The sequence below is a fragment of the Bubalus kerabau genome, chromosome 3 (genome assembly GCF_029407905.1).
Source record: "Bubalus kerabau isolate K-KA32 ecotype Philippines breed swamp buffalo chromosome 3, PCC_UOA_SB_1v2, whole genome shotgun sequence".
Lineage (NCBI taxonomy): Eukaryota > Metazoa > Chordata > Mammalia > Artiodactyla > Bovidae > Bubalus > Bubalus kerabau.
In genome coordinates, this window is record NC_073626.1 from 184,676,403 (window position 1) to 184,694,488 (window position 18,086).

At 47.3% G+C, this 18,086-nt stretch overlaps 1 protein-coding gene across 1 annotated transcript; it reads right to left on the reverse strand.

Annotated features, from left to right (window-relative positions):
• Positions 1-11,696: 11,696 nt before the first annotated feature.
• LOC129647083 (SCAN domain-containing protein 1-like) lies at positions 11,697-15,961 on the reverse strand. The gene is made up of 2 exons (XM_055574216.1): positions 15,825-15,961; positions 11,697-12,621 (listed from the first exon to the last, which is right to left on the reverse strand). The coding sequence occupies exon 2, from the start codon at positions 12,587-12,589 to the stop codon at positions 12,158-12,160; it is 432 nt and encodes a 143-aa protein (XP_055430191.1). The 5' UTR covers positions 12,590-12,621; positions 15,825-15,961; the 3' UTR covers positions 11,697-12,157.
• Positions 15,962-18,086: the final 2,125 nt, after the last annotated feature.

Sequence of the window (18,086 nt, forward strand, 5' to 3'; positions counted from 1 at the left end):
TTTAATGTGGACCGTTTTTAAAGTCTTTATTGAGTTTGTTACCATATTGTTTGTTTTATGTTTTGTTTTATTTTTTTTTTCCGCCTCAAGGCATGTAGGATCTTAACTCCCCAAAGTGAAAGTGAAGTTGCTCAGTTGTGTCCGACTCTTTGCGACCGAATGGTCTGTAGCCTACCAGGCTCCTCAGTCCATGGGATTTTCCAGGCAAAAATACTGGAGTGGGTTGCCATTTCCTTCTCCAGGGGATCTTCCTGACCCAGTGATCGAACCCGGGTCTCCCTCATTGCAGGCAGATGCTTTACCCTCTGAGCCACCAGGGAAACCAACCCCCCAACCAGGGATCAAATCCACACCCCCTGCACTGGAAGGCCGAGGTCTAGACAACCAGGGAAGTCCCCACGCATCATTTTTAAAGGCTGCATTTCATTATTCAGGCATTTCTATATTTATCCAATCAATCGCCTACTGTTGGAATTTAGGTTATTTTTGGTTACTGTAAATTTTTGACTGTTGGAAAAATGCATGAGCTTAGTTTCTTAAACTGGAAGGAAAACCGGTTGTTTACTCCCTCCACAAGACCAGTTGGCAGTGACCTTTCCTCCATCCCATCTCACAGTTCCCATCAATGTCCCCAGACAATGTCTGCCCTTTCCATCAGCAGCAAAATCCTGATGGGGTGTCACCCAGTCCACTCGGTTTTTCCTGCCTGTATCCTGAGGACAAGAACTCACTTAGCACTTTGTCTGTTATGTTGTCAGGGCTTTGTCAGAAGAACCTTCCCCAACATTTACATCGCCCCCAAAGGCAACAGTGGAGAAGGCAATGGCACCCCACTCCAGTACTGTTGCCTGGAGAATCCCATGGATGAAGGAGCCTGGTGGGCTGCAGTCCATGCGGTCACTAAGTCGGACATGACTGAGCGACTTCACTTATCACTTTCATGCATTGGAGAAGGAAATGGCAACTCACTCCAGTGTTCTTGCCTGGAGAATCCCAGGGACAGGGGAGTCTGGTGGGCTGCCATCTATGGGGTCACACAGAGTGGGACAGGACTGAAGCGATTTAGCAGCAGGAGCAGCAAAGGCAACAGTGTTACTATTTGACCCAGTCTAGCCCTTCCCTTGCTATCAGCCCAGACCTCCACCTCCTGGTGGCCCCTCCCCACTGCCTCACTGGCGGCAGCTGCTTCACATTTGCAGGAGGGCCAGCCTGTGGGTTTCCAGTTCTCCTTCCCCTGTGATTACCAGCCCAGTGTCCATTCCTTTTTCCTCTGGTAACAGCATTTCCATTTCTCCTGGGCAGCTCTTCCCCCAGTTCTCAACCCCTGTGGCTTGAGAGGAGATGAGTCTCTCCCCAAGTTGCAGGGCTACACACTGTGGCCCACTCTTGGCCTATCAGAGCATTTTAGAGGGCTCTCTGGCCACAGCATGCCAGCAGTGGGCACGTGACCCAACGAGAGCCAGGAGATCCGATTCCGGGCCTTTGGTCAGAACTTTCCAGTTGAATGAATCCATCTTCTGAGAGCAGCACGTAATCACGGCACTGCTGGCAGCCCTCTTCCCACCATCAGGCGAGCGACGGCCTGAGAATGAGACCCAGACAGAGGGGAGAACAGAGCAGAGAGACAGGACAGTGAAACCAAGTCTCAGGAGCATGACTGAGCCCTTGGATCCAGTCTTGCTTCAGTTTGCAATCACATTAGCCAATAAATTCCCTCTACTGCCTGGGCCAGGTGGAGTAGGTTTCTGTTACTTGCAACTTCAAGGCTCTTGATGCACCATCACTCTGACACTCCTGACCCCAGTGTCTGCCCCTTGTGGTACTTGCCACCACCCTCTATGTAGATGATTCCCAAATCTCTACCCTCTCTAACCCCTTCTCACCCCCTTTTCCAAATTTCCAGCTACTCACAAATCTCATCAGCACCACAGAAATCATCTTCCAGTTCCCACGTGCTTCAGGTTCTGCGGTGCCTAGATCGGCTTCGGGTCCCTGAACCTTCATACATCCAGGGATCCCAAACTTTTTTGCATTGTAGATCCTATGCCCACAAATTAATACCCAACTTCTAGAGGTTTCCTTTAAGAGTCTCTCTTTTAGGACTTCCCTGATGGTTCAGTGGTTAAGATTCTGCGCTTCCACTGCAAAGGGCGCTGGATCAATCCTTGGTCAAGAAACTAAGACCCCACACGCCATGTGGTGCAGCTAAAAATGTAAGAAATCAAGAAGAAGCTCTGTTTGAATTCATTTTATACAGCACAGCTTTCATCTTCCTAGGTGTCAGTTCTGATTAAGACACTGCCCAGTTCAGGAAATCCCAGTGCTTTCTTCTCTGTCTTCAAAATAAAATTCTAAGTCCTTTAGCCAGGTATTCTCTGTCCCCCATAATCAGGCACCAACTTGCCTTTCCAAAGTTATTTCCCCTTCCCTTCTGCATTAGTTCTACAGAGGAACAGAACCAATAGGAGATTCGATAGATGGATAGATAGATCTACATCTATTTATTAACATATTTATATGTATCTATATTTCCAAATCTACCTAAAGAGATTAATTATAAGGAACTGATTCACACGATTACAGAGGCTGGTATGCCCCAAGATCTGCAAGGTGAGTTGGCAAGCTAGAGACACAGGAACTGGTACAGTTCCCATCCAAGTCTGATGGCCTGAGAACCAGAAGAGCCAATGTTTCCATTGCAGTCCAGTAGCCAGCCACTCAAGACCCAAGAAAAGTCAACATTTCAGTTTGAGTCCAAAGCCAGGACTTACTTCTTCCTTACTCAAGGGAGGGTTAACCTTTTTGCTCAGCCCTTCAACTGGTTGGATGAGGCCCACCACATCAGGGAGGGCAATCTGCTTTACTCAAATGTTAATATCATCCAGAAACTCTCACAGACACATCCAAAATAATGTTTGACCAAATATCTCAGCACCGCACGGCCCAGTCAAGTTGACATATAAAATTAACCATCACAGCTTTCATTCCACCCCCTTATGCTGCAGTTAGAGTAAGTTACTTAGTATTGTGCACGCAGGTACCGTGATTTCTGGTCTCTATGCCCTGCTAATGCTGTTCCACTAACCAACAACACCCTTCCTGTTCATCTCTCCTACCTCTCAAGTTCCACTCTCCTTCCCACTATTAACTGCTCCTTTTGCCAACATGGACCTTGTGTCCTTTCCCACTTCTGTAACTAGGCAGATTCAGTGGTTCCCTTCTTTGTCTGGCAAACTCTTGTTCTTTTCTTCAAGGACTAACCTAGATCTCAGCTGTGAATGCTTCCCTGACAACTCCACACAACCAATTATTCCTATTATGCTCTATTTAAAGCATGCCATATTTGTATCTGCTAAAATGCCATTCGGCCATGAGCAGGCAGGGACCTTAACGTATTCATTTTTGTTTCCTTTTACCTAATTTCCTGGCACTCTGCCAACCTTCAGAAATGTTTGATAAATAATGCATGAATGAGTGTCATCCACCTCTTCCATGAAGCTTGCTCTGGTCCCTGCCACCAAAAGTGGCCCCTGCCTCTTCTAAATTCCTGTAGCTCTTATCTGAGGATTTCCCTGGACCTCACCCTGTTCTGTCGTGCTTATCCACACTTTCCCTGCCTGACTGTAAGCTCCCAGGGGCAGGCTCAGTTTGGGGTGCATCTTTATGCCCCTGAGAGTGCTCTTCAGGAGCTTTAAATGTAGTGAGCACTCAAACACTGGTTGAATGAGAGAAGCCTCAACACCACTTTCTCTGACAAATACCAAAGCCTCAAATCCACTACCATCTCCCCAGAGCCTGTCAAGATTCACTGGAGAAGGATCTATATTAAAGAGGCTCTCCTTTGCATTCCTCAGTCTTAGGATTTATGTGAGAAAGTCCTAATTTAAGACTCTCCGTGCAATTCATAGGTTATAAAACTATTAAGAAAATCAAGGAAGTGACTATTACAAAAATCCAGCTACTGGCTGCCTCTAACTGAGATAGTAATCTGGAAAGGATGGGGGTGTGCTGGGCTTGGGGGATGATGTTGACAATGTTCTGTTTCATGACCTGGGTGATGATTACTTGGATGTTTGCTTTGTAAGTATTCATTGTACTGTATACTTATTTTCTGTGCTTTTTCTCACATTTATTATTTCATAAAAATTAAAATTAGAAATAATTAAATAAAACAAACTCTCACTGTTGTTACTAGAAGGTTGATGTTGTTGTACAAATTCCTATTACGGAAGGATTTCCCCAGTGGTCCAGTGGCTAAGACTCCGCACTTCCAACACAGGAGGCAAAAGTTCGATCCCTGGGAGGGGGACTAGATCCCATATGGCGCAACTAGAGCCCGCATGCTGCAGGGAAGACCTGGTGCAGCCAAATAAATAAATAAATTCCTGTCACTGAGACTCAGGCCTTTCCTTCCATTCTGATTCGCTGACCGGTCTTTCCTTCCTCAGGCTGGTCGCGGCCCCAGGCCCTGCCAGCAGCCCCGTTGTATTGCTGGGACTGCCGCACCTTCAGGGGCCAGAGCTGCTGCGGCGGCAGGCGCCTCCAAGGGCCACCACCCTCCTCCCACCCTTTATGCGGTCCCCCCGCTGCTCAGCCTCTCTCCTCCACTTTGTGCCACATCCTTACGCTTGTCCAGGGACCTGGACCCCTCTTGGAGTCAGAAAGGAGAGAAACTGACGGAACCTGTTTCCTACCTGCCTTTTCTCTAACTGGCCCAGGCTTGCCACCTTCATCTCTGTTACACATCTCTGGCGGAGATAATCTGGGTCACTGAAGAAGAGTGGATGAGATGGGACAGGGAAGAGAAGAATCTATCAATACCTGAGCATCTCCTTCCCCATCTGGTCGGTTTTGGTAAGAGCTCAGAAGCATACGGCACAAAGATGAAATTTTAACTTGAAAATGATCCAAGAATTGCTTGTGTGGCCTAACTGGTCACGGGCACGTTGCTACCAGTATTCAGCAAGTAGTCGGTGTCCGTTATGTACTAGGTACCTTGGCGGCAAAGGTGAACACTATCCCCCCACTTAACTTCAGTAGCTTCTCCCGGCTCCTGCCCATCCTCTGGCCTTCTCCGGACCACGCATTCACTCACTGGGCTCCAGCTATGTTGCCGTCTTTGTTGTTCCTCAGACACATCTGAGCTTCCTGTGAAACCCTCTGAAGCTTGCACTTGCTACTCTCGCTCCTGCTCTGCATGTACCTGCTCTGTTCCAATCTCGCCTCTTCAAGACCTCCTCCCTTCCCCCTACCCCTGCAGCTTCAGTGGCACCTCACACCCACTCTCACACCACACGGTTTTACTTCCTTCCTAGAGCTGATCACTATCCAGAATGATCTCACCTCTTTATTTTTCTTGTAGTCCATCTCTTCCCATTAAAAAGTAAATGCAAAGAGTTCCTTCACCACTGTACCCTCAGCGCTAGAATGTAGGGCATACTCATAAATGACTGTTGCAGAAAACACCGTGAATGAAGATACAATTCCCACTTAAAGAACTAAGGTCACACAGTGGAACAAACAACAATCAAGGTAAGTGTTAAGATGGGCGGCGTACAAGAATCTGCGGACATAAGAAGAGTCTTCACAATAGTTATATGTAATATTTACCAAGTATTTCCTAAGTTCCAGCTATTGTTCTAAGTATTTAATATGTATTATCTCACTTGAAATTCATAAGAACTCTAGAAACCATGATCTTCAACAGAAGTGAGGAGTGAAGAGGTCAGTAACCCACGGCCAAAATCATACAGCCGGTAGATGGAAGCTCTGGGATTCAAATCCAGAGCTGACCACAGAAGACTTCCCAAAGGAGGGAGATTTGCTCTGAGTCTAGAGGACTTGCACAGACTGGTCAGGCCAGGATAGGGCGTATCAACAGAACAGAAGGTTCCTGGCAGAAAGAACAGGCGTGTCCAGGTTCACAGACACAGAAAAGCAGGATGCTCGGGGGACAGACAAATTATAGAGACACGATGTCGAATGTGAGAAACCAGACACAAAAGAGTATACGCTGTCTTTGCCCACTAGCTTCAGCAACACTGCTTCAGGGCGATAGAAAGCATAACAGTTACCTTTCAGGGGGTTGATAACTAGGGCACAGCATGAAGGAGACTTCCGGGGGAGCTGGTTAAATCCTGTGTCTTCATCTGGAAGGTGGTTAGAGGAGTATGCCCACTTTGGATAAATTCATTGAGTCATGCAATTAAGATCTGTGTGTTTTACAGGATGCCTGTTATATCTAAATCTTAAAAATTAAAGGTCACGACACACTAGCATTGGCCTATAAACTAACACACTTGTGCTTTTTTTTTTAAAGACATGTAGGCTTTTTTCACCGCTGAGGTTTAATGCCTGGGGATAAGATAAGAAATGAGGAGAGGGATGGGGAGGAGTGAGAAGATAAAAACAGGATTTTAGGTAGAGAAATGAGGAATGCAGAGATGGAGCTGTTTGAGAAATGGGCTCAGGAGGAAGGAAAAGATCAAAGAGACAGCTGAGAAGGAATCACTCGATGAACCTTCCCTTTACCAAGCAGATTCAGCTACAATATAGACTAGCATAGAACATAGCATATACAGAATGTCTCTGTGCCATGCGAGGGTGACCCTAGCTGGGAATATGAAACAAGACAGGTGTGGGAACTGGACCTCAGAGAGGTGACAAGACTTGTCTGAGATCACACACCTTGAAAGGGTGGGAGTTACCTTTGCTAGGAACATCCCATTTGTGCTAAGACAGGGCTCCAAAACACTTAGTTCTGGCCCCCAAGTGAAGGCGGAGCTTTGGCCCAGAGGAAGTGAAGGGGAGGCCCTGGCTGCCTTGGTGGTGGTGGTGGATTCCTGCCCAGAAGACACACCCAGCTTCAAAATCACTATTCTGGGCAGTCAGCTTGTTGCTAGGCACCCAGGGGGCCCTGGAGCCTTCAAACAGCCAGCCAAGGGCTGTTTTAACTTCACCTCACTGCAACATCAGGTGCAAAACGGAGAGGGAAGCCAGCCACCCCGGTGAAGACTGAGTGAAACCTTCCTCTTTTCTTCAGGGGTTTATTTTCACCATCATCTCCATTTTAAACAGGGACAATAATAATCTCCAATTAAACAATTTAATCTCCAACTAAACAGGAATTAATAATCTCACTCCCTGTTTCCCATGAATTCCAGTCATTTGTGTTCACTAAGAAGGAAGCACTTTAAATTAGGCAGCAACCACGTGTCTTCTACAAAATAAACTATTTCCAGAGGACGTCATGTGCAGGTCGTGTGTTGGAGCCAAGAACAGATTCCCTCTACGTGGGGTTCACGATCTGCTGGGGATACAAACTAGACACTGCATGTGATCCTTGGCACGGGCCTTGGCATACTGGGTACACAGTGCATATTTGCTGAATGAGCAGGGACGCAGAACTAGAGGGAAGGTGTTACAGGAGCTCACAAGAGGGATTCAAATGCTGACTCAAGGCAGAAATCAAAGAAGGCGTCGTGAAGGTGACCATGGCTACCTGCATCATAAACAATGAACAGGAGTGGGCTGGCAAAGACGGGGGAGGCAGAGGGTGGGACATTTCAGGCCAAGGGAAATGGCCAATAAATGCATGGTGGTGGGTGGAAAATGCTTAGCAAAATAGTCAACTCATTGTCAAGAGCGTTGTAGTGAGCTGCCTTTGGAGACTGACCACACGGGGTGCTCTGAGGAAGGCCAGATGCGCTTGAATTCTCACCACCACGAGTGGGGGACTCTGCCCCCGCCAGCCCCTGGAGTTGGTCTCCTTTCCAGCAACCAGGGCCTGGCACCCACTCACTGCTCAGGGTGTAGTTGCCCAACAGATGACACATTTTTCCATGGCTCCAGCCAGCTGCTAGGAATCTCGTATTACCTTGTGGTCCGGACACTGCTTTTCACCAGCAGCCATCTGGCAGGAGCACTTTTCAGTGACTAGATGAAACTGTGGAACCGGAGTCAGAATAATCACAGAGGGCAAGTCAGACACGAGACATGTTAGAAATGCTCCCCTCCAGCTCCTCTACATCGTCCCTCCTCTTGCCCCATCATTCGCAGAATTCAAAGCGTTCTTTGACCCCCCTGGTGGTCCAGCAGTTAAGAATCCACCTACCTATGCAGGGAATGCTGGTTTGATCCCCGATCCAGGAAGATTCCACCTTCCCTTGGAGCAACTAAGCTCGTGCGCCGTAACTACTGAGCCTGTGCACCGAGGGCCCGTGCTCTGCAAAGCGAAGCCATGGCGATGAGAAGTCGGCACCTCAACGAAGAGCAACCCCTGCTTGCTACAACTAGAGCAAGGCCACAGGCAGCAACGAAGACCCAGAGCAGCCAACAGATAAACATTAGAAATGAACAGGGTTCTTTAGAATTGGCATCTAGATCGACTGCAGAAATGACAGTGACTGGCAGTGGTGAGAACTACCCTACAGGGTGGAGAAAGCACGGGAACCACCTCTGGAGGAGTGGCACTAGAGATGGGGAGTGACTGTCTTCCCAAATCTCCACAGGGCCCGTGAAATCCTTGGTTTTTTAGTAACCAGGCAGCGTGACCTCTTGGCAAGGGCATGGGACTAGGGCCAGACGGAATGGAGATCAACTCGAGCTTCTCCTCTTACTGGATTTGTTTGGGGTAAGGATTTGCATCTACAAGTTCATTTCCATGAGAAAGTGTTGGTACTAACAGGTTGCTGGGAGATACTGCTGGGCATTTTACCAGTTTCGGTTTGAGTTCTGGCTAACTTACCTCTGTAAGCCTCACTTGTGCTTTGGAGGTTCACCTCCGTATCTAAACCCCCTACCTCGCATTTTTTACTGAAAGTGTAAGACTAGGTATTAGCCATACAGAATACTATGCAACTGCTAAAAAAAATTTTTTTAATAAACCTTTTTATGTTGATACCGAAAGACTGCTAAGGCTTACTGGGCAAGAAAAATATATTAAACATTCATAATGTATTTTGTGTAAATAAAAAAGGATTTCTCTGGCGATTCGGCAGTCCAGTGGCTAAGACTCTGTACCTCCACTGCAGGAGCCATGGGTTCAATCCCTGGTCGGGGAACTAAGATCCCATATGCCACACAGCATGGTCAAAAAAAAAAAGGGCAGGGTGATATATGCATATGTGGGCACATACATTGTCTATCTGCAAAACTGTTAATGTGAAGACAGCCTTTACATTTTCCTCTTATATCCTTGGACTTTTCTATACACATGCAAATTATTTTTTTTTTTACACTAGCTGTATACTTTATCTCTATTATTATTACATCAACTCCACCTCAGATTGTCAGGCATTAGATCCTGAAGGCTGGCAACTCCCTGGGTAGAGGGCAAAGCAGATGCCAACCCTGCTTTCACAGAGCTTACCATCTTATGGGGAGGCAGAAAGAGGAGACTGGCAGGCAGCACAGGATGCAACTGTATCTTATAACATTAAAAATGTCAACAGGAGTTACCTAGGAAGTGAGAGTATGGACCAGGCTTATTTTTTTCATACTTTTTGTCAAATGAATCTAAGACATGTTATTTTAGATTGGGCTTCCTGTGTGGTTCAGCTGGTAAAGAATCCGCCTGCAATGCAAGAGACCTGGGTTCAATCCCTGGGTTGGGAAGATCCCCTGGAGAAGGGAAAGGCTACCCACTCCAGTATTGTGGCCTGGAAAATTCCATGGACTGTATAGTCCACGGGGTCGCAAAAAGTGGGACACAACTGAGCGACTTTCACTTTCAAGATAAAGATGAAAAAAGCCAAAGAAATACCTCACACACAGGAGAGTGCTTTACAATTATCCTCCAATAGAAAATTTGAAGGGAAAAAAAAAAGGAACCATAAAGCCCAGTAACACCAGTCTTCCAACAGCTTCTCAATCCAACGTTAAGCTTAAGAGACCGTGGACCAAAGTATAATCTGGGACATGTCTGGAGGAAGTCTCTTACCGAAAGTCAGTGGTTCTCAACCAGGGCAAAGGAGACATTTTTGGTTGTCACACCTAGCTTGTGTTAATCTAGTGAGCAGAGGATAAAGATGCTGTTAAATACCCTAGAATCCACAGGACAAGCCCCCACAAAAAGGAATTACCTGGCCCCAAATTGCCAAGGTTGAAAAACCTGTGCTAACGGATTCAGGAAATCTCAGCTGTTATAAAATCCCACAGATGAAAACATTTCAGTCCACTTGTAACTCTGGTCCTTGCATCCTAAATTCTAGGCCATCAAAGCATCTGAGAAACTGGAACAGATCAGGAAATTCTTTAACACCAGGAGTTCCTAATCCCTGCAGACTAAAGGAAATACCTTCGGAATGTTTTGAGCAAATGGAGTACTGAAGATACTAGGACGCCATCACTGTTATTCCATTGCCAATGTTAAACTTAAGAGAGCTTAACCCAATCAGCCAAAGTTATTTCCCAAATACTGTACGCCCTCCCATTCCCATTGTAAAGGCCTTTACAAAAGGTGTCCCTTCTGTCCAGTGATCTCTGACTCCTACTGAAGTTCAACAAAAATGTCACTTCCCTGACTCAGCTATTTAAAAAAAAAAACAAACCCACAAAATGTGTTTTCTTAGTGCTGACTCAAAATCATATGCCAAAAAAGACTAGTTTTACTCCAGCATTTCTAACGATGTATTTTGATGGCTTCTTCCTCTCCTTAGAAACAATACATTTCCTTAAAGTTGGGCTTTATATTTTTAATTTATGGCTGCACTGGGTCTCCATTGCTTTGTGAGGGCCTTTTCTAGCTGTGGCAAGTGAGGGCTGCTCTTTGCTGCTGTGCAGATTTCTTTGCAGTGGCTTCTCGTGTTGCAGAGCACAGACTCTAGAGCATATAGGTTTCAGTAGTTGCAGCACATGGGCTCAGCAGTTATGGCACAGGGGCTTAGTTGCTCTCAGGTATGTGGGATCTTCCCCAATCAGGGATCGAACTGCACTGGCAGGCAGATTCCTATTCACTGTGCCACCAGGCGATTCCCTGAAATTGGGTTTTATATTTGTGTGTGCTCAGTCATTTCTGACTCTTTGCAACCCTATGGACTGTAGCCTGCCAGGCTCCTCGGTCCATGGGATTCTCCAAGGGATCTTCCCCAGCCAGGGACCGAACTCGTGTCTCCAGCACTGGCAGGCAGATTCTTTACTGCTGCGCCACCTGGGATTCTAGCATCAAGAAGAGTCCCAGAGGCACAGAAGTACTCAACAAACATCAGCAGAATCGAACTCAAGCCCCACTCCTATCCCAAAAGCCAGGCTGCAGAGGCAGAAAGGTTCCTCAAGACTGGGTCATGCTGGGGAAGGAGCTGCTGTTTCCTCTCTACCTGTCACAGCCACAGCTACTGCTGTTTCAGCTGCAAACCAAAGTACAGGACTCGACACACAAAAAGCCAGGATGACCTCTGTTCCAGGAAGAACAGAACCTCAGATGGTTTAATCCTCTTGCAGGAAGATGAGCTGAGGAAGATAAGGAAATGGACAAAGAGCAAATCAAACAGCCCCAACTGAGTTACTTACCTCTTCTGACCCCTTTCCCCCTTCTCAGTTTAGCCCAATTTAGGCGCTGACTCTGAAAACAAAGGCCAGGCCTGTTCCTATTTGCCAGCTCAACAAATGCCACATAGTTCTTATCTGCAGCTCACATCTACTCCTGATAATTATCCCACCTTTCTCAAATGCTGACAACTAAGAGCCAGACTGGCAAATCACCACAGGACATTTTTATTAAGAATCAAACTTTAATATTTCAAGGATACCCCAAATGAGTTACTGGTGGGGTTACAGAAGCTTCCATTCAAGCCACCACAGCCAGAATCAAGAATATTAAAGTTGAAGCAATCATCTCTTTGGATACGTAAAAACTATATATTAAAGCATGTCACAAAGTGCAAAAAGGGAGGCATTCAGCAGAGCAAAAACAAGCAGCAGACTGATTGTCCTTACAAGAGGGCAGGGAAACTCATTTTGGAGTTCACAGTGCCAGGAAACAGAGCTGCTTCAGGCAAAAAAAAAAAAAAAAAAGGTTTTCATTGCTTCTTATTACAGCTAGCAAAGGCAAGCTCAAAGAAAATCAAGGTTCAGATTTCTCATGACTGTAGTTGGATTTGCAACAAAGAGAGCCTTTGGTCACTTCTCATATGTAGGCTGAAAAAGAAGCAGTGAGATTTTAGCCGGTGATTCTGACCCCAGGCTGACACCTCAGTGCCCAAGCTCTGAGCTCCTCAGGGAGGACGGCCTGGAACTGCTCCTGCACCAGCATTTCCACAATCTGCTCCTTCGTGTGAATATCAGGTCGCAGCCACTGTCCAGCAAGCTCCTGGAGATGTCTCAGGACATCCCTGGGCCCAGCCGCATCTTCATAGCGGAACTCCCGGAACCTCTGCCTGGAGGCTGCAGGGTTGAGAGGACTCCTTCGGGGCACGGTCTCCAGGTCATCTTCAGAGTCTTCATCCAGGCTCTCTGGCGGAACCTGGACCTGGGGCGGCGCTATCAGGATGCCTTCTGGCTCCTCAGCCATCCTCTCATTTGGTGGTGACCTTATTTCATCATTCTGGACTTCTCCATCTCTTTGCATCTCTGGATACCCTTCAGTTTCCATCCTAGAACTCTGCAAAAGGATTTTTCAGACTCCTAGGCACAAAGAGAAAAGTCAGGCTCAACAAAAACAAACCTTAAAGGATGTTAAAACCTCCCTGATCTCAAGGATCTGGTCCACCAACTAGAAGAGACCTAGGTTCCAACAACTTTTCAATCTTAATAAAGTTAAGAGAAATTCCGCTTTTGTTTCCTCTTGTTGGATCAATGGACACAGTTGAGAAAGTTTGTCAACAGTTCACCAAAATGTAAGATGTAGTAGATTCTCAAGCACAAAGAGTCAAGAATGCTGGCCTTGCTAGCTGGAAAAACCTTTCATCCATCCACCCCCCTCCAATACAAACATACATGCTCATGACTTGTGTGTGGGGGGGTGGTCTTTAAAATCACGGTTGCTTCCTCCAACCACTTTTATGGAATATTTGCTATACTTAAAAGCAAATTATGAAGAAATGCTAAAACAGAGGGGGAAAAAGTCTGTTTTTTCATATACTCTGTCGTCTTTTCTATCTCCTCCGGTCTTTTATGATGAAAGAATAGCAAGTGTTAAAAAAGTACTTTAGGAGCTACCATCAGGGTGGAGTCTATGGCAATTTAAAAAAAAGGAAAAAAGCTTTTCTATTAAGATCAAGATCCTAAGTTCCCTCAAAGTATGAGGAACTGAATTTGTAAGAATCCTTGCAGCATGGATTTCTGACTCGTTAGATGTTTGAGAGCTCCAGGATTAGCAAACCAGCTGTAGTGGGAAGAAGGGAGATTGGGGGGTCTGATAGGTAAATCAAACACCTGTGAAAGGCTGGGGCAAAAAAGGTTTTGCTTCATTTAGGCTAGGGCCCAGTCCAAAGAGGGATTATTTACAGGAAAACCACATTCTATGTTAATTTAAAAGAAAAAAAAGACTTAAGGTAACAGTATAGAAACGACTATTTGTCACAGCAGGGATGTCCAATCAAAGATTATAATCCCTATGAAGTCACTTTACAAAGATCACCTTTTTTTTGTTATTACCACCTCCCCCAAGGATCAGTTCTTTCCTACTGTATCAACACTGCAGAAGTGTTGGAGATTTAAAATCCTCCCTACACCAGTCTCAAATCTGTTCCCTAGGTAACAACTTATAGAAGCCAACAACTGTTAACACTGACCAGCTGCCCTGAATTAAATTGTTCTTGGCTCCTAACACCTCATCTCTAAATGTTCACTGGTTTATTTTCTAGAACTTTTTAAAAAATATTTATTTGGCTGCACCAGGTCTTACTTGAGGCATGTAGGATCTTTAGTTGCAGCATGGGAACTCTTAGTTATGGCAAGTAGAACCCAGTTCCCTGACCAGGGATTGAACCCAGGCCTCCTGCACTGGGAGTACAGTCTTAGCCACAGGACCACCAGAAAGTCCATCTAGGAGCTCTGAATTGATTCTAGACCCGGTAGCAGGTATTTTTGGAACATATCACTTCCCTTATTATCTGGGTTTCTGTTCAATCAACAGGGTGTTGCTCATGCCTCAAAATAAGTTATCCCAGGGTGATAAGAAGGACAAAAGCAGAATACCCCCCAAACTCAGGGGTGCCTTGAATAAAAGGGAAATAGTCAAGGAAAGGTTGGATGAAACACTGTACGATAGCAAAATCTTGGGAACAACTTAAGCCATCAACAGGAATGTGGTTAAGATGTTGTTGTTTAGTCGCTAAGTTGTGTCCACCTCTTTCAAGACCCCATGGACTGTAGCCCACCAGGCTACTCTGTCCAAGCGATTTCCCAGGCAAGATACTGGCGTGGGTTGCCGTTTCCATCTCCATGGGATTTTCCCCACCCAGAGACTGAACCTGTGTCTCTTGTGTCCCCTGCATTGCAGGCAGATTCTGTACCTCTGAGCCACAGGGAAGCCCTTATCAACAAGGAAGTGATTAAAGTACTGTCAGCCACTCAGCAGAATACTATGCGGCCTTGGAAGAAATGAAAGAGGCCTAGAAATGAAAGAGGCCTATGAGAGCCGATGTGTAAAGTTTTCCATAATATAGCTCCCCTCCCCCAGCTGCAGATCAATACGTATAATGTAATCTCATCTGGGGAAATTAAAAACACATACACATAAGCATATACGACCTGATGTATCTATAAAGGTACCGGGAAGGTTATCAAAGAAATTCTTTTTACCTCTGAGGAGCAGAACAGTAAAAGTGGGAAACATTTTTCTTATACCTTTCTGTACTGTGTTCTTTTTTGCTACATCTAAGGAAATGGAAACCCACTCCGGTGTTCTTGCCTGGAGAATCCCAGGCTGCCGTCTATGGGGTCGCAGAGTCGGACAAGACTGAAGTGACTTAGCAGCAGCATGCTACTTTCATGACAACTCAAGAGGGAGAAAACATTTCAGGTTTTCCCCTCCAGCTCAAAACTGTTCTGAGAGAAAACCCCTAATCCACTTAGAAAAATACCCTTTTACTAATTCTTCTCATTCCCAAACTCGACTTCTACGAACAGTCTCAACTGTCAACAGGCCAGTTTTCAAAGCTGGCTTTGGAAGATGGTGATCAGCTCCATGATTTACCCAGCTTCCAAACCCAATCAGTTTGAGAAGGCCACCTGCCATACTGAATGCGTATCCTCACCAGTCAATAACTCCAGCTTAGGGAACTCTTATCTCCTATCTGATATTGTGCGTTTCACATTCTCTACGTGATTCTCTTAGCGACTCAGGTTAAACTCTCGATAAGATTCTCTACCGCCCCAGTTGTCTCCAAGCAGCTTCCACCGCTCCATTTGTTGAATTTTACAGGCCACACGGTCCTGTAAAATCAGTAGCTTTCCGTCATCGAGTCCTGCCCGAGAACCCAGTAGGGCCGTTACTGTCATTTCCATTTCACAGATAAACAAACTGAGGCTCGGGGAAAGGGGACTTGCCCAAGGTCACAAGGCTAGGAAGTGGCGGGACCACCCAGCCCAGTACAAAAATCCCCGGCGTCTCTGCAGGAACCTGGGTCCGACTCCTCCCACCACCTGGGCGCGGTTCAGACGGCCGAGATCCGGCCGGAAAAGGCGCATCTGGGGAATCCAGAACTGGACGTCCTCCTTTCTGGGACATTTAGCGGGGCCCCAAGGCCACGCCAGGCAGACCAGCCGGCACACCCCACAGGCAAAGGCCTCCCCACTCCCAGGGCCGCCGCCCCGGCCGCCCGCTCCCACCCAGCGGTGCGCGGCGGAGGAGGGAGGTGCAGGGGGCGGGGAGGGGCGTTCACCTGCGCAGGTGCCCCTCGGAAGGCCGGGTGAACGGGGGAAGGAGAGAAGCGAGACGCCAAGCCCCGCCACCGGCTCCGGGAAAGGGAAATCAGCTGCTCGGCGCCGAGCTTTGTAGGCTACCACCGGAACCGGAAGTCGCGCCCCGCCCGGAAGCTGGAAACGGAAGGGGAAATAGGGTTCCAAGGCGTGGGGGGTGGGAGGCGGGGTCTCTCTAGGCCTTGGCGGTACCCTGCAGCTCCATGGTCTTAACCCCTGCTGGTCTCTTGGCCTCCCTCGGTCCCCAGTCCTCCCGAATGAGCGAAGAGGTGCGTCCGGCCTAGGAGCTCTTCCAGTGCAGGGGAGGCCTTTGCCTTTCTGACCAGCAGTTTTTTGCCCAACAGAATGGAAAGAGGATGCAGCAGGAATTGAGACACTCCTCGAGCCTGCCCGCGGCTGAGTCAGCGCCCCACCCTGAGGTTACACCCTTGATCCTTTGCACCACCCAGAGCAAAGAAACCAAATTAGAGGGCTGGCTGGCTGCTGCTGGGAGACAGTGGTCGGTATGGCTTCCCGTGGAGTCGCTCCAGATGGACAGAGGGCGCAGTCTACTAGGTGTCTCCATGTACCCACTTAGACCCACCCAGAGAGTGCGGCATGTGCCCGTGGGGCTTTGGCAGTCACTCCTGGGGGAGACCCCTTGTGCGTAGGAGGCTAAATCTTAGTCCTGTGTGTCTCTTCGTCAAGACCTTCACAATTGCAGTGGTCCAGTTCAGTCGCTCAGTCGTGTCAGACTCTTTGCGACCCTATGGACTGCTGCACGCCAGGCCTCCCTGTCTGTCACCAACTCCCGGAGTTTATTCAAGCTCATGTCCGTTGAGTCGGTAATGCCATAGGAACTGAAATTTCAGATTTTTACTAAGGCGGTTTTTGAGTCTGGGCACAGAGGTTAAATAGCACAGCCTGTAAGAGGAAGTGCAGAGATGCTAACCAAGGCAGCCTTCCCAGTTCGCTCTTAATCCTGTAGGGAAGGAACTTGGGCTTTGCATTCTCCTATCTAGATGGCATGAGCTAGGAAATTAAGAGGGGCGCCTCAGTGCCTCCTGCTGGGTTATCACCCCAGACCCAATGTCCCTGGGGAAGGGAAGATACGCCTTTTGTCTTCCGTAAACTCCTAGATGGCTAGGTACTCAAGTAGGTGGTTGGAGAACCAGGGCTTCTTGCCATGGCCCTACCCCTACCTCCCCTAGTGACTGCGGTCCTTCCCCCACTCACTCCTACAGTGCAGTTTCCACATGTACCTCCTCTTTGCCTTGGTTTTCCCATCTGTAAAATGAGGGGGTTGAACTAGATTCAGTTCAGTTCAGTTTAGTTCGGTCGCTCAGTCATGTCCGACTCTTTGCGACCCCATGAACCGCAGCACGCCAGGCCTCCCTGTCCATCACCAACTCCCGGAGTTCACTCAAACTCATGTCCATCAAGTCGGTGATGCCATCCAGCCATCTCATCCTCTGACATCCCCTTCTCGTCCTGCCCCCAATCCCTCCCAGCATCAGAGTCTTTTCCAATGAGTCAACTCCAATACTTTGAGTTTCAGCTTCAGCATCAGTCCTTCCAATGAACACCCAGGACTGATCTCCTTTAGGATGGACTGGTTGGATCTCCTTGCAGTCCAAGGGACTCTCAAGAGTCTTCTCCAACACCACAGTTCAAAAGCATCAATTCTTCGGCACTCAGCCTTCTTCACAGTCCAACTCTCACATCCATACATGACCACTGGAAAAACCATAGCCTTGACTAGATGGACCTTTGTTGGCAAAGTAATATCTCTGCTTTTTAATATGCTGTCTAGGTTGGTCGTAACTTTCCTTCCAAGGAGTAAGCGTCTTTTAATTTCATGGCTGCAATCACCATCTGCATTAGAAACTTCCAATTGTCATTCCCCCCTTCAGTTCTTATGTTCTTTGAGAATACTTCAGAAAACTTCTCAGGTAAGAGGGACGAGGGGGAAGGGGGACAGCCCTTTTGGGTCCCAGAGCAGCTCCAATTCTATAGGTTTATAAGAAAAGTATGTACATTGTGGTTCTGCATACAATTATTGTGTCATTGAGAGAAAAGTTTAAACTTTGTATTTTACCCTATTCCCTCGTCTCTCCCCAGCCTCCTGTTCACCCCATCAGCTGACACACTGATGTTCAGTCGCCAAGTCGTGTCCAACTCTTCATGACCCAATAGACTGCGGCATGCCAGGCTTCCCTGTTCCTCACCATCTCCCAAAGTTTGCC

Coding starts and splice junctions, on each gene's coding strand:
- LOC129647083 (XM_055574216.1), bottom strand. CDS start 12,589: ATGGAAACTGAAGGGTATCCAGAGATGCAAAGAGATGGAGAAGTCCAG.